Source organism: Microtus ochrogaster, linkage group LG8, assembly GCF_000317375.1.
Source record: "Microtus ochrogaster isolate Prairie Vole_2 linkage group LG8, MicOch1.0, whole genome shotgun sequence".
NCBI classification, from domain to species: Eukaryota; Metazoa; Chordata; class Mammalia; order Rodentia; family Cricetidae; genus Microtus; species Microtus ochrogaster.
Window position 1 is genome coordinate 15477933 of NC_022033.1, and position 13545 is coordinate 15491477.

Genomic DNA, 13545 nt, shown 5'->3' on the forward strand with positions numbered 1-13545 from the left:
TCTCTCTCTCTCTCTCTCTCTCTCTCTCTCTCTCTTTCTTTTTTTGGTTTTGTGTGTGTCCAAATATAAGAGTGATCTGAAATTTTAAATGGAAAGATCCAAAAATAAAGTTTTAAATTGTGAACCATTCTGGGTAGTAGGATGAAATCTTAACACTATCCTACACTACCTTCCCCTGACATGAGACATTTCTTTGTAGAACCTATCAATGCTATATGCACTATCCAGCTACAGTCACTCAGTAATCTGTCAGTCAGATTGGTGGTTTTGGCATCACAGGGCTGTTATTCAATGAACCAAAACAATATCCCGGTACCATGTATGTCACAATGCCTATGTCACAATGCCTATGTCACTCTCCTTCACGGCATCACACAGGCACTATCTAACAGATATCGTCACACTGGTATTATCTTAATCACAACGCTAAGTCTAGAATAAGCTATTTTGAGAGAAACCATATTCACCTAAGTGTTACTGCTTTTTTAAGATTTATTTATTTTTTACTATGTATACAGTGTTCTTGTCTGCCATGCATGGTTGCACACCAGAAGAGGACACCAGATCTCATTACAGATGGTTGTGAATCACCACGTCATTGCTAGGAATTAAATTCAGGACCTCTGAAAGAGCAACCAGTGCTCTTAACTTCTGAGCCATCTCTCCAAGTCAGTTTTACAGATTTTTATTTATGAACGAGTGCTTTGTCTGCATGCCAGAAGAAGGCATCAGATCCCATTACAGAGGGCAGTGAACCACCAGGTGGTTGTTGGGAACTGAACCCTGGCCCTCTAGATAAACAGCCAGTGCTTTTAACCAGACCATCTCTCCAGCCCCAGTAATACTAGTTCCTATAAACATAAACAAATACAACACACACGCACCCACGGTTTGTTACTGTTTGTGGTTTCAGGCATCTCTGACAGTCTTAGAACAGCTCCTAAAGACAAGGGGAAACTGCTGCATTGGTCATTGCTCATTTTCTTGTCTGTGTCCTTTGATCATTTTTCCATTGGGTTTTATGTCACCAAACAAAACTTTCAAAACTTGATTTGCCTTTAGCCTTGGCTTCTGGTAACCTTCTGGCTTAATTTTACAGGTCACATGTTTTATAGATCCAGAAGTATTAACATTTCTCCTTTTGGCTTCTGGACAGCATGAAGCATTTTTAAAAAAAACTTTTGCTGTGGTAAGATTTCTGGGTATATCCAACGATGTTTTCTTCTTGAACTTTCATGATTATCCTTTTTTTATTAAGATTTTATTAGCATATATCAATTCAACAATTTCATTCGTGCACTTAATGTATTTTTTTAATCATACTTCCCAATTTGTGATCTTGTCCCATCCCCACTAATTCCCTTTTCTTCCCTAAACCGTCCTCCCTCAACTGTCATGTCTTCTTCTTTCTCTTTCACTAAATGAGTTTAGTGAGGATTGCTTCTGGAGCTGTGAGACAACACTGTACCACTGAGGAACATGTCTTTTCCCGCCCACAGAGCTTTGGGGAGGGACAAGGCCTCCTGAGCTCTCCCCTGTCCATGAGATAATGACAGGCCCCATTTGGGATAGGTCTTGTGCAGACAAATATGGCACAAAATTTTAACACTATAATCTGAGCCCTCTATGGGCTGAAGAGATGACTCAGTAGTTAAAGGCATTGGCCACCAAGCCTGAAAAACCCAGAGAATAACTCCTACAAGTTGTCTTTTGACTTCCACAAGTACTCGGTGTCATGTTCACCCACGCATATACAATAAATAAATGTAAATTAAAAGTTAAAAACACTCTTGATCCATTTGAAACTTATCTTGATGCTCAAAATGAGCATCATTATTTCTTCCTAATTACCAGAAGACTGCCCAATCCCAATCCATGTTTTCAAAGCTGATAAGAGATTCCTTCAATACATTTTTTTTTTCTTTGGAGACAGCATCTCATAGCCCAGGTTAGCCTCTAATGTACTAGGTAGGGGAGGATGACCTTGAACTGTCTCAGTTTCCTGGGTGCTGGGGTTACAGGCACACTGCCACCATGCCACAGCCTTTCCAACGGCATTTATTTTTCTGTGCTGAGATCAGACACCCAGGGCCTCATGCTGGCACTCTGTGCTAAGCTACATCCTAACTTCTTCAATGAAATAAAAAAATATTTTGCCATGTTGATTTCGCCACGTAACAGTGCTAGGTTTTTATGTTCCATGGACAATTTTAATAGCCACAACGAACCCATGCATCGCAGAACTGGAATTATGTTTTCCTGGTTTGGAGATTTTTCTACCCCTCCCCCTTTTTTTCTTCAGAGGGCAGATTTCCGGGAAAAGCAAATAACCCGCTTTGGGTATTGAATGGTTCTTAAAGGAAGAATACACTTTGAGTTTACAGTTTATTGTAGTTTAGCCTCGGGTGAGAGCAGTAGGTGTGGGGTCCTGATGTTTGGGTAGAGAAAGGGATAACCTTATTCTCTTATTTTCTCTTCAATAACCTTATTAGGTAAATCATATTTTGTCAGAGTGACATAAAAACAGAGGTGGTAGCAAGAATAGCCGAGTCCAAGACCTGATGGCTCCTCATCCAGGATGTTTTCATACTGTGCAGGACGACAACGAATCCGCGCAGTCTGAGCTAGAGATTCCAGATCACTTCCAGGACCCTTCCCCAGCCCATTTACGCGCCCTCAGTTTACCTCCGCCGACCTCAGGTTTCCCACAAGGCAGGCCTAGGGGTCTCCGGAGCAGCACGACGAAGCTGTCACCACCCCCGAGGCACCCAGCGCCCAGCCGGCCCGTGCGACCCGCCCTCTCCTTACCTAAGGCCAGAGGCAGCCAGGTATCCAAGGCCGCGCGCCGAGAAGGCGTGGCTCTGGGCCCCGAGCGACTTCCGCCGCGGAGTGATGACGACAGAGCGACAGAATGGCAGTGCGGGCGAGCCGCGAACGCTGGGGCTGATGGGCAGGGGACGGGGCTGATGCCGGCCTGGACAGTTCCCGCGGGTGGAGGGAGCAGCCAGGCTTGAGGACTCACGTTTTGATAAATCCCAGCTTATTTCCTTATAGCTGCCCTTAAAGACCGATGTAGGTCCCCAGGCTCCCTGAGGGCGGGGTCTGTGGGCAACCACGCGCCGGCCAGGCTGCAGGACGCAGGCGCAGGGCGTCTTGGCAGGTGTTGGGAGAGGCCGAAACACCTGTCGGCCTGCGGCACCTGGGACGTTTGGGAGGCCAGGTGTCCTGAAATGCCAAATTACCAACTTTTAGAAATAGAAACTGCCGCAGGGAGTTGTGAGGGGTCGGAGATGTGGAGTTTGGGGAAGCATTTGGGACAGAGGGAAGGAAGTGCTTGTGCAAACGATTACCATGGAAATGAGAAAGGCCTGCATCCATAAACAGGACCCCTCCTTTTCAGGGGAGCGCTCTGTCTTCATCGAGAGGACTGTGGGTTTGTGTACAAAGCGGCTGCAGCCTCAAGGCTTGAGCAGGCCAGTGATGGAACCCTTTCCCTTAATGTTTGAACGCCCTTGCTATGAGAGGTAGCTTGTGCCCAGGCTCCATTAAGGAGGGCTGGAGATATATGACATGCTAAAAGAAATCACTGAACTGGGCTTCTGGGAAACTCTTTAATGGTGTCCTTTTGTAACCCACTCCTGTCCCATCCCTCTTTTCTCTTGCTTAGAACACAAAGGTGGCTATGGTATGAGCAACCATGTTATGATCATGTAACCCCAATATTCAAAGCTATTTTACTTTGGATCTAAAGGTTCCCCTGTCCAGCTGATGAGGTTTTAGTATACGATTGGGTCACGGGGGCCCAGGCTTCATCGGTGATTTAGTCTATTCATAGATTCGTATGGCATGGAGAGGTGGTGGAAAGGTAACTAAAACGTGGGCCCCGCTTGGAGGATGTCGGTCACTTGGGACGTAACTCCGAGGGTAAATCTTATTTCCAGCCCAGTCTTCTATTTCTGCTTCCTGGTCGGAAGAAAGTGAGCACCTTGTCTGTGCCACTCCTTTCACCCAGGTGACTCAGCTTTGCCTAAAGGCCACAGCAATGGGACCAGCCAGCCGTGGACGGAAACCTCTGAAGTGGTGAGCCCGAGGAGATCCTCTTTCCGTTACCTTTCTTGGATATTTTGTCACAGCAGCAGCAACAACAACAGCCACCAAACACAGGAGTCATTTCTTAAGAAGAGCAAATCAGAATGACAGACGGCTTAGTACTCGGTGATCTGTCCTGCCAGCCTGAGCCAGGACTCGGTGGCCTGTCCTGATGGCCTGAGCAGGGACTCCGTGGCCTGTCCTGATGGCCTGAGCAGGGACTCCGTGGCCTGTCCTGCTGGCCTGAGCGGGTACTCAGTGGCCTTTCCTGCCAGCCTGAGTAGATACTCAGTGGCCTGTCCTGCACTCTTTTTCATGTGACAGAAAGCATTTCCCTCTTCCTTGAGTCATTGAACTCATTGTGTCTTGCTGGCAGCAGAAGGTAGCCCCTGCAGGTGCCAGCTGGTCTTGGCAGATTTGCAAGCGCTTGTCACTTATGAGTCCAAGATGTTATCATCCTGTGCATAGGAAAATCCAAGGAATGCGCTTGAGGCCCCAGAACTGCTGGCCATGGTGTCAGGGGTGCAGCCAATAGACTTGGACACAGCTTCCTGGGTGAACTCTGGGTCAAAGTGTTTCAAGTCAGCAGGTCCTTCCTGTAAGTAGACACCAAGGGTGAGAATGAGGCATAGTGACACAGACCTTTAGTCCCAACACTTGGGAGGAGAGACAGGTTGTTTTCTATGAGTTCGAGGCCAGCCTGGTCTACCTACATAAAGAGTTCCAGGACAGCCAGGGATGCATAGACAAACCCTGTCTCAAACAAACAAAAACAAACAAAACAACAACAAAAAAGAAATGATAATGGATTCTCTACTTCCACTCCGGAGACAGACTATATACAACCATCTTTTTAATATGGGCCAGTCATGTGACTGGCCAATCAGATACTGCCAAATAACTAAGCGAAGGCTTGAAAAGGGTACCTCAGAGGAGTTGTCTTTCCGGGTACCCTGAGGCCACCACATAGACAAACGCAGACTGGCTTGATGGAGGCAAAGAGGATTCAGGGAACAAACACGTGAGGTAATTCCAGACCCCCAGCAGCAGCTCCTTTATTACTAACCACAGACCTGAGGGCTCCGCAGGAAGAGTTGAGCTCATCCACTCTAAAAACCCATAGAATCCAGGTAGAAGACTGTTGTTCAGTGGAGCGATGGCTTGGTCGCTAAGAGTGCTTGCTACTTTTGCAGAGGACCCAAGTGTGATTCCCAGCAGCCTTCGGGAAGCTTACACAACCACCTGTAACTCCAGCTCCAGGGGATCTGATGCCCTCCTCTGCTCAGCTTGCACCTCTACCACACCCACCTGCACACACCTACCTACACACACTCACACACACACATAATTAAAAATAAATAAATAAATAAAATCTTTTAAAAGATTGTTATTTAAAGCCCTCTACTTTAGAGGGCAAGAGTAAACCTAGGCTAGTGTTTCTGCAGCAGAAAAGACGCTGCCCCGGGTTCTCGGACATAAGCAGGTGAGCAAGCGGCGGGAGGGTCTGCAGGTGTGCTTACAAGCAGGTCTTGGGCTGGGGAAACACACAAGCCACAGCTGCCAGCTTCTCAGGAGGGCCATAGGGTACAGTAGTCCGCCCCAGAGCTCAGTGTCTGGACCAGAATGTGAACCTCACCCATGACCCTTGCCTAACTTTGTTAGTTGTGTCACTCTTGACAGCTCAATAGTTTCCAGTTTTTACAAATAAAGAATGTGGGACTTTGTATAACGTGGTGCTTTGTATAATGTGTGTAACAGTTTTTTATCAAGGCAGAGGCAATGGGGGAGAAGGACAAGACACACACACACTCTCTCTCTCTCTCTCACACATACACACACACACACACACACACACACACACGAAACTGGTGCTAGCCATGGTAGTTCACTCTTGCAAACCCAGTACTCAAAATGCAGATGGATCAGCATGGTTTGAGGCCAGCCAGAGACACAGGGACAGTGAGATAGGATCTAGGATAGCCCAGTACAGAGTCTCACAAAAAAAGGGAAAAGAAATCTAGTGTCACATTCAAGGGCAGGAACTCCACAAAGGAAAAATACAAATAGGGAATGATAAATCCTGGCGGTGTTCAGGAGTGGAAGGAAGTCTACCAACAGTGGTTTCCCTTGCCTGGTGAGACTCCCAGCCATTCCCCTATTGCTGCTTCCAACTCCATTTTGCACACTTCCTACAAGAAATGCACATGTTTTTGTCACCAGAAAAAGGCTGTGTAGGAGAATCTTGAGCTGAAGGCTAGCCTGAGCTACTACCTCTCAAAAATAAACACTGTATCAGTTCTGTGGTGGGGTTACAGTCAGTGCTGGAGATGATGGAGCAGCCCACAGCTCATCCTTCTAAGGCTGAGCCAGCCATCAGGGGCCAGGGTGGCTAGAGCCAATTCTCATTCTTTCTGCTTTGGATGAGACTCTTGGCCCCTTCAGGTTCCCCAGTTGGCTTAGATCCTACCAGCCCTGGGAATCCAGAAACCAAAATCTGGAGAGATCCTTGTGTTCACTTACCACGTTTGGGTTGAAGGGTGGAGTTAGCCTCTTGTGGTACAGGTCATCCCAATTTATGGGACTGAAGAACACATGGTTCTTTATGTCGAGCTGCAGGGAGAAGACACTGGTCAGCAGTCCTCACCACAGCCACTCCCCAACTGGTGCCCACAACTGGCCACCAACTAGACAGAACTCTGCAGCTCTGGCTGGTTTGCTCAGCCCAGAGACCATTCTGTTGACAGACAGCTCACTTCTGCATTATCCGAATCCAGATTTTCCCCTACAGCCACAGGTGCCTTGCACAGCTGGGTCTCAGCACCCACACCCTACCAGGCTCGGGCATCATGTCTGTGAACAAGACTGCAGAACTGGTTATCGGGGGGAGAGGGTATGCAGGTGGAGCTTGAAGACAGCCTCCCACCTCCACGCACATTAATCCATCCTGATTCTTTCAAAATACAAGCCAGAGAGATAGAATAAACCTGCTCACCAAAGACGACATAAGAAATAAAGCCCTAAGCCGGGCGGTTGTGGCACACGCCTTTAATCCCAGCACTCGGGAGGCAGAGGCAGGCAGATCTCTGTGAGTTCAAGACCAGCCTGGTCTACAAGAGCTAGTTCCTGGACAGGAACCAAAAAAGCTAAGGAGAAACCCTGTCTCAAAAAAGAAAGAAAGAAAGAAAGCCCTAAGAAAAGTTGTAGGTTCCCAGGGACTCAGAAGTGAGGAACGAGTCCTGGGCATGGTTGCATGGTTTTCTGCTTTGTTTCTAAACCGCCTTTCCTCCCTCTGTCTGTTTCACGTTGAACAATTCTCCAACACCTTGTGTCAGTATTGCCTCTCAGAGTTTGATTTCTGTGAACACAAAATTTGTCTCAAGAGTCACAGGCAAGCGTGCTCTAAGATGCAAACTCCTCTCTGGAAAGAAGGGATCTGTCTTCGCAGAAGCCCGGATCAGATCTTTAAGCTGGATAGGGAAACAGATAGGCAAATAAGCCAAAGTGGTTACCACACATCACAATACCTGTCATGGCGATCTTTTCAGTGTATAAACGCTTGTTATATGACACACATGGATCAAAAAGCTGTGCTACCCACAGAATGTGGGTGGGCAGCCCTGGAGTCTATACGTTAGCTGCTGAGGCCATCTGGACTACAGCCACTATCTCCTCATTTAAGACAGGGTCTTACTATGTAACCCTGGCTGGCTTGGAACTCACTTTTCAGACAGGCCGGTTTAAAACTCACAGAGAGCCGGGCGATGGTGGTGCACACCTTTAATCCCAGCACTCGGGAGGCAGAGGTAGGCGGATCTCTGTGAGTTCGAGACCAGCCTGGTCTACAGAGCTAGTTCCAGGACAGGCTCCAAAGCCACAGAGAAACCCTGTCTCGAAAAAACCAAAAATAAATAAATAAATAAATATAAAAAAATAAAGTAAAAATAAAACTCACAGAGAGCTGCCTGCCTCTGCCCCATGTGGAGGTCAGAGAACAACTTTTGGGAGTCAGTTCTCTCCTTTCACCATGTGGATCCTGGGGATCAAACTCAGGTTGTCAGACTTGACAGCAGTCACCTTATACCCAAACTATCTTGCTATCCCTGAAAGGATCCCACACTGAGTAATAAATAAGATTTTTTTGTTTGTTTGTTTGCTTTGTGTTTTGAGAGAGGATTTCTCTCTGTAATAACTCTCACTGTCCTGGAAGCTGATCTCGTTTTGTAGAACAGGCTGGCCTTGAATTCACAGAGATATACCTGCCTCTGCTTCTGCCTCCCAAACTTTGGGATTAAAGGTGTGTGCCACCACGCCAGGTTTAAGATTATTTTTAAAACTGATGCGTTAATCTTTTTCTTTAAACATGTATGTGTCAGAACAGGAATGAAAAGAACAGGCAGACTATGAAGTCTATGACTTACTAATTCCCATTCTCATGTGTCTAGCCAGGGGTCTGGCAAAGTGAATTGCTCAGATATTTGTGAAAAGCAAGATACTTATGCAGTTTCTCTGCACAGAAGCAGGAAGAAGCTTCTGAAACCTTCCTCTGCTCAGCAAAGACATTCTGCTTCTTGCCATTCTCCTCCTTGTGGAGGACTGGTACATATGCTGTGCCTACGGCTGGAACACCTCCATCCAATTCTTTGCATGGCTCCCCATATTCGAAGTTCAGCTTGTTACGTCTTTAGAGGGGACCTGCCTGGCCATGCCAGTGTGAAACAGCACTGTCCCCGTACATCCTCACTGTCTGTCTCTGCTCATCATTTATTTCCTTCCTGAAGCTTGTCACACTTTGTGATCCGTGTACAGAATCTCTGGTTTTTGTCAGTCTCCTTCCATCTTCAAGCTTAATCGCGTCAGAGACCCAGGCTATCCAACCCCCAGCACCTACCTCAGTGCTGGGCCAAAATAAGAATCCTGCAAATATTGGTTACCTAAAAACTGTATTTAAAAAAAAAAGGAGTCAGGGGTGGGAAAGATGGTTCAGTTGGTAAAGTGCTTGGCAGATAGGCAAGAGGACCTGAGCCTGAATTCCTGGCACCTACGTAAAAGCTGAGAATGATGGCATATTCTATAAACTCAGAGCCAAGGAGGCAAAGACAGGCTAGCCAATCAGTTAGCGCCAGGTTCCGTGAGAGACCCTGTCCCAAGAAATAAAGTGGACAACTGAAGACATTTGACATCAACTTCTGACCTCCAGACACACACATATAGACATATATCACATACAAAAAGAAGGCACATACACATATACAGAGAGACAGACGGACGGACGGACAGACAGACAGAGACAGAAATAGACACAGAGTTTAACTGGCAGAAAGGTCATTTCTAGGGAAATGCACCAGCAGCTCCTGGCTTTAGAGAACAGCAGAAGGCAGGTGCTTCTGAGCTGTCCCTGCAGGAAGGGACCTGTGCTCTTCTGCTTGGTCACTTACAAAGTCTTCCTTGGAGCCCAACCGCTGCTTCTTGTCCTTGTGGAGAAGGCCTTGCAGGAGGTCACAGGCGGCCACTGTCCGGCCTCCAGGGATCTGTAGTGGCTGGTGCAAAATATTCTCATACATCTGGGCCACATCTTTGTTGAAGAAGGGGGGCTAGGGAGACAGGGAGAGAGGCTGGGGATTCAGTCATGAGTCCACGGAAAGGGGTCTCATCAGGGAGGGTTAGAGCAAGCTGGATAGCCGGGAGTATGTAGCCAGGCTGTATCCAGAACCACAGCTTGCAGGGCACATGGGGAGAGAAAGGACCTCCAGGCTTCCAGCACGGGATAGAGGATTGCTGAGAGAGCCACAGGCTGTGCACACCCACAGGAGGCTCCCGGATGCCCTTTCTCTCCCCCTCTCCCCTTCAGTATTTCTTCCTGGCCTCACAGCCATCTTCTGCCAGAGGCTATGGATTGGCAGACAAGAGAAGACAAGGCTAGGGACCACTGAACCACACAGCTAAGAAAAGAGCTGGACTCTAAATTAACACTCACAGTTTATCGCTCCTCGCTATTCCTCCAGCTCCTCTACCCACTGGTCCTTCTGAACCCTCAGCGCTTACTCCTTTGACAACATGCCATGCTGGAGAATCCAGCCCAGAGGAAAGTCAACCTCAGCAGGTCCACACAGGCTTCCACTGAAGCATACAGTCCAGGACGGCTCCCAATCTACCAATGGGACCCTTCAGCCTCAGTTTTCCTCTTAGTACAACAAAAGTAACTACGCTCTGCAAAAGAGGGAGTGCTATAAAGGTAAACCATGAAAATGACACTATTTAAAAGAGATATTCATTTCTCATATCCACTTTGGCCTCATCATTCCTTCCCAGGGTAGATGGCTAGCTCTTTAATTCCCTGTGCAAAATGAGATTAAGCCACATAAAATGGGGGCCACCCTCCCCTCAGTTGTCCCAAGCCACATGTATCCTGAAGAGACATCTCTGCCCACTCACCAGGCCATGAAGCATCTCATAGAGGACTGCCCCTAAGCACCACCAGTCCACTGCTCGATCGTAAGGCTCTTGACGAAGTACTTCGGGGGCCAGGTACTGTTGGGGGAAGTGCAGTTATTTGAGGATGTCTGGACTGTTTCTGTGTCTGTAAAGAAGGCACTCGGAGGGAGTTGAAACTGTCACTGTTTCACAGCTTCTCCTGTGGTCATTAGCATCCATTCACAGAGGCCAGTTTGGTGGCAGGCCCTTTGCAGTGCACTGGGGACAGACAGAAGACCAGGAGAGACAGCCCTGTACTGTCGTGCGCATTGTACATCACACAGGAGTACCAGTCAGGGGGTAAAGGGAGCTACAATCAGTCTGTGATCTGCTTACCAAGCCAGCATGGTAATTCAGAAGCACGGCATGTCTTCTTGTTTGCACATGGTCACCTATAGGCTCTCTGTGTCCTAGTGCTGGGAAAGCCCTGGTGACACCTCACAGCATAGTGGGGTGACAATGGGGCAAAGCTAAAGGAATGGGTCTATGGAAGGGAAGAGAATCATACAGCCCTGAGCCCTCTTCAGTGTGTGGGCCCAGGCAGAGCACCTGATCTGCCAGAACTTAGACTTCCTTATCCTTAAAATGGAAACACAGTCGGAGTGGTAGCTGGAGAGACAGCTCGGTTGGTTAACACTTGCTGTATAAGCATGAGGGCCTATGTCCAGATCCCCATCAGTCACGCAAAAGCCAGGTGAGATGGCTTACATATGTAGCCCCAGTGATGTGGGGTAGTGGTGGGGAGATGATCAGACCCCTGGATCAGTGGCCGGCCAGCCTACTCAAATCAATGAACTCCAGGTTCCTTTCGAGACACTGTGTCAAGATATAATGTGGAAAGTGTTTACGGAAGATACCTGACATCAACCTCTGGCCTCCGTGGGCATGCATGTGCACATGAACCTGTCCATATTCACATGAACATGTGTACATACTGCACACACACACTAAATAAAAATGGGGACATTGGAACAAACAGGTCTGTGTGCCTGGCGCTCAGAGGTGGCAGCCATGGAAGAAGGGATGTCTCTGACATGAGTAACAATTCTGTAGCCCCTGCTCCCTAGTGCTAGTTACACCCACTGAAGGCACTGTTGTCAGGCTTTGGGGTCAGCTTTATCCAGTGGACAACTCCCGCACAAACGCAGACAATGGTCCCCTCTGGGAGAGGGTACCAGGCCATTGGGTCCCTGAGTACCAACTGGCGGATGCTGCCTGAGGGTCCAGGCACAGCTTGGCAGGCTGATGGAGACATAGGGCGGCGCTTAAGTCCTGATCCAGACTAACAGGGAGGTGCTGCTTGGCTCTGCATCCTCAGGCCTCTCTGCCCCCTTCAGGCCTAAGGCCCAACTCAAAACTGGTGGGAGTTCAAGGAAAGGTTTTAAACGCAAGGCAGGTCAGATAGACAAGTGAATTCCTGCGCAGACATGCAATGCTTGCTTATTTGTTTGTTTGTTTGTTTGTTTGTTTATTGTGATGCTGGGGTTAAACTCGGGCCTCATGCGCAGCAGGCAACCACGCTACCACTGAGCTATACTACCGGTCCTAATTATTCCTATTTTGAGGCACTTTCTTACAATCTTCACACCTCATCCTCTCGTGAAGAGAAGTATGGGGATTACAGAAATCTACAAATTTTAACCTGCTAGACTCTCTGTCTGAAAGAGGGAGGCACATTTATGTTTAACGATTACAAGCCCTGACCTTAACTCTCAGGCCACGCTCTCCTGGTCAAGGGCTTGGCCCTGTGGAGCAGTGCTGTCCCACACAGCGGCCTCTAGGCACGTGTTGTCATTGAACAATTGCTTTTGCAGAGGATCGAGGTTTGGGGTCTAGCTGGGCATGTGAGCACATGCTTTTAATCCCAGCACTCAGGAGTTAGAGGTAGGTGGATCTCTGAGTTCAAGGCCAGTCTGGTCTACAAAGCAAGATCCAGGACAGCCAGGGCTGTTACACAGAGAAACCTTGTCTCAAAAAAAACAAAAAAGAAAAGAAAAGTAAAGAAAAGAAAGATTTGTCTCTATTGAAATGTGGCCAATCACAGCTGATGTGTACTATAAATGTAAACTATATTCACATGCTAGATTATAATATTAATAGTTCATTATTTCAACATTTTTACATTTATTTTGTATATATTGTGTATGCACATGCTACAGCATGCATATGAAGGTCAGAGGACCTATTTGGAAAAATTAGTTCTGTCCTTGTACCATGTGAATTCTAGGCATTGAACACACACAGGCCCTTAGACCTGGTGGCAAGTGTTCTTACCCACTAAGCAGTTTTGACAGTCGTATTTCACAATTTTATACTGATTATGTATTGAAATGTGAGGTTTGAGATATATTAAGCTAAACAAAATACATTGTTAAATTAGTTTCACCCATTTTTTTCCCTCCACACACACAACCCAAGACAGGATCTAACTATGTAGGCTTGGCTGGCCTGTAACTTGTTATCTATGCCAGGCTAGTCTTGAACTCACAGAGATCTTCCTGCCTCTGCCTTCCAAATGCTGGGATTAAGGCATGTGTCACCATGCCTGGCATCACCTGTTTCTTTTTACTTCGTACATGTGTGCGTATGTGCATGTGTGCGTGCGTGTGTGCATGTGTGCGTGCGTGTGTGCATGCATGTGTGCATGCATGTGTGCATGTGTGTATGCATGTGTGCGTGTGTTACTGGGAACCAAACCCAGGGCCTTGACGAATGCTCTATCGTTTATCTACAGCCCCCAGTCCTGTCCTTACTTTTCTTAAAGATTTATTATTTAATTTTATTTTATGGGTGTTTTGCCTACGCATGTGTCACATGTGTGCAGTGCCCACAGAGACCAGAAGAGGGTGCCAGATCCTCTGGAACTGGAGTTCCTGTGGATTGGCTATGATTTGCCATGTGGTTGCCAAGACCTGATTCCTGATCTCATGTAAGAGCAACAAATGTTCTTAACTGCTGAGACAGCTCTCCATCCCTGTCTACACA

General features: G+C 47.4%; 2 protein-coding genes across 3 annotated transcripts in view; both read right to left on the bottom strand.

Annotated features, from left to right (window-relative positions):
- The window catches only part of Ift52 (intraflagellar transport 52), a 30470-nt gene extending 27575 nt beyond the window's left edge, over positions 1–2895 (bottom strand). The window contains exon 1 of one of the 2 annotated variants that reach the window (XM_005362976.3): positions 2809–2895. The gene's annotated coding sequence lies outside the window, so the exon portion shown is untranslated. Of the gene's footprint in view, positions 1–2685; positions 2747–2808 lie in introns of those variants that run through there. The other variant, XM_026787229.1, reaches the window with a different exon arrangement.
- Positions 2896–3456: 561 nt separating this feature from the next.
- The window catches only part of Sgk2 (SGK2, serine/threonine kinase 2), a 17236-nt gene continuing 7147 nt past the window's right edge, over positions 3457–13545 (bottom strand). Inside the window, exons 9-12 of the mRNA XM_026787179.1 lie at positions 10522–10617; positions 9525–9680; positions 6610–6699; positions 3457–4685 (exon numbers count right to left, since the gene is read on the bottom strand). Coding sequence (XP_026642980.1) covers positions 4524–4685; positions 6610–6699; positions 9525–9680; positions 10522–10617 — 504 coding nt within the window. The 3' untranslated portion in view covers positions 3457–4523. The remainder of the gene's footprint in view (positions 4686–6609; positions 6700–9524; positions 9681–10521; positions 10618–13545) is intronic.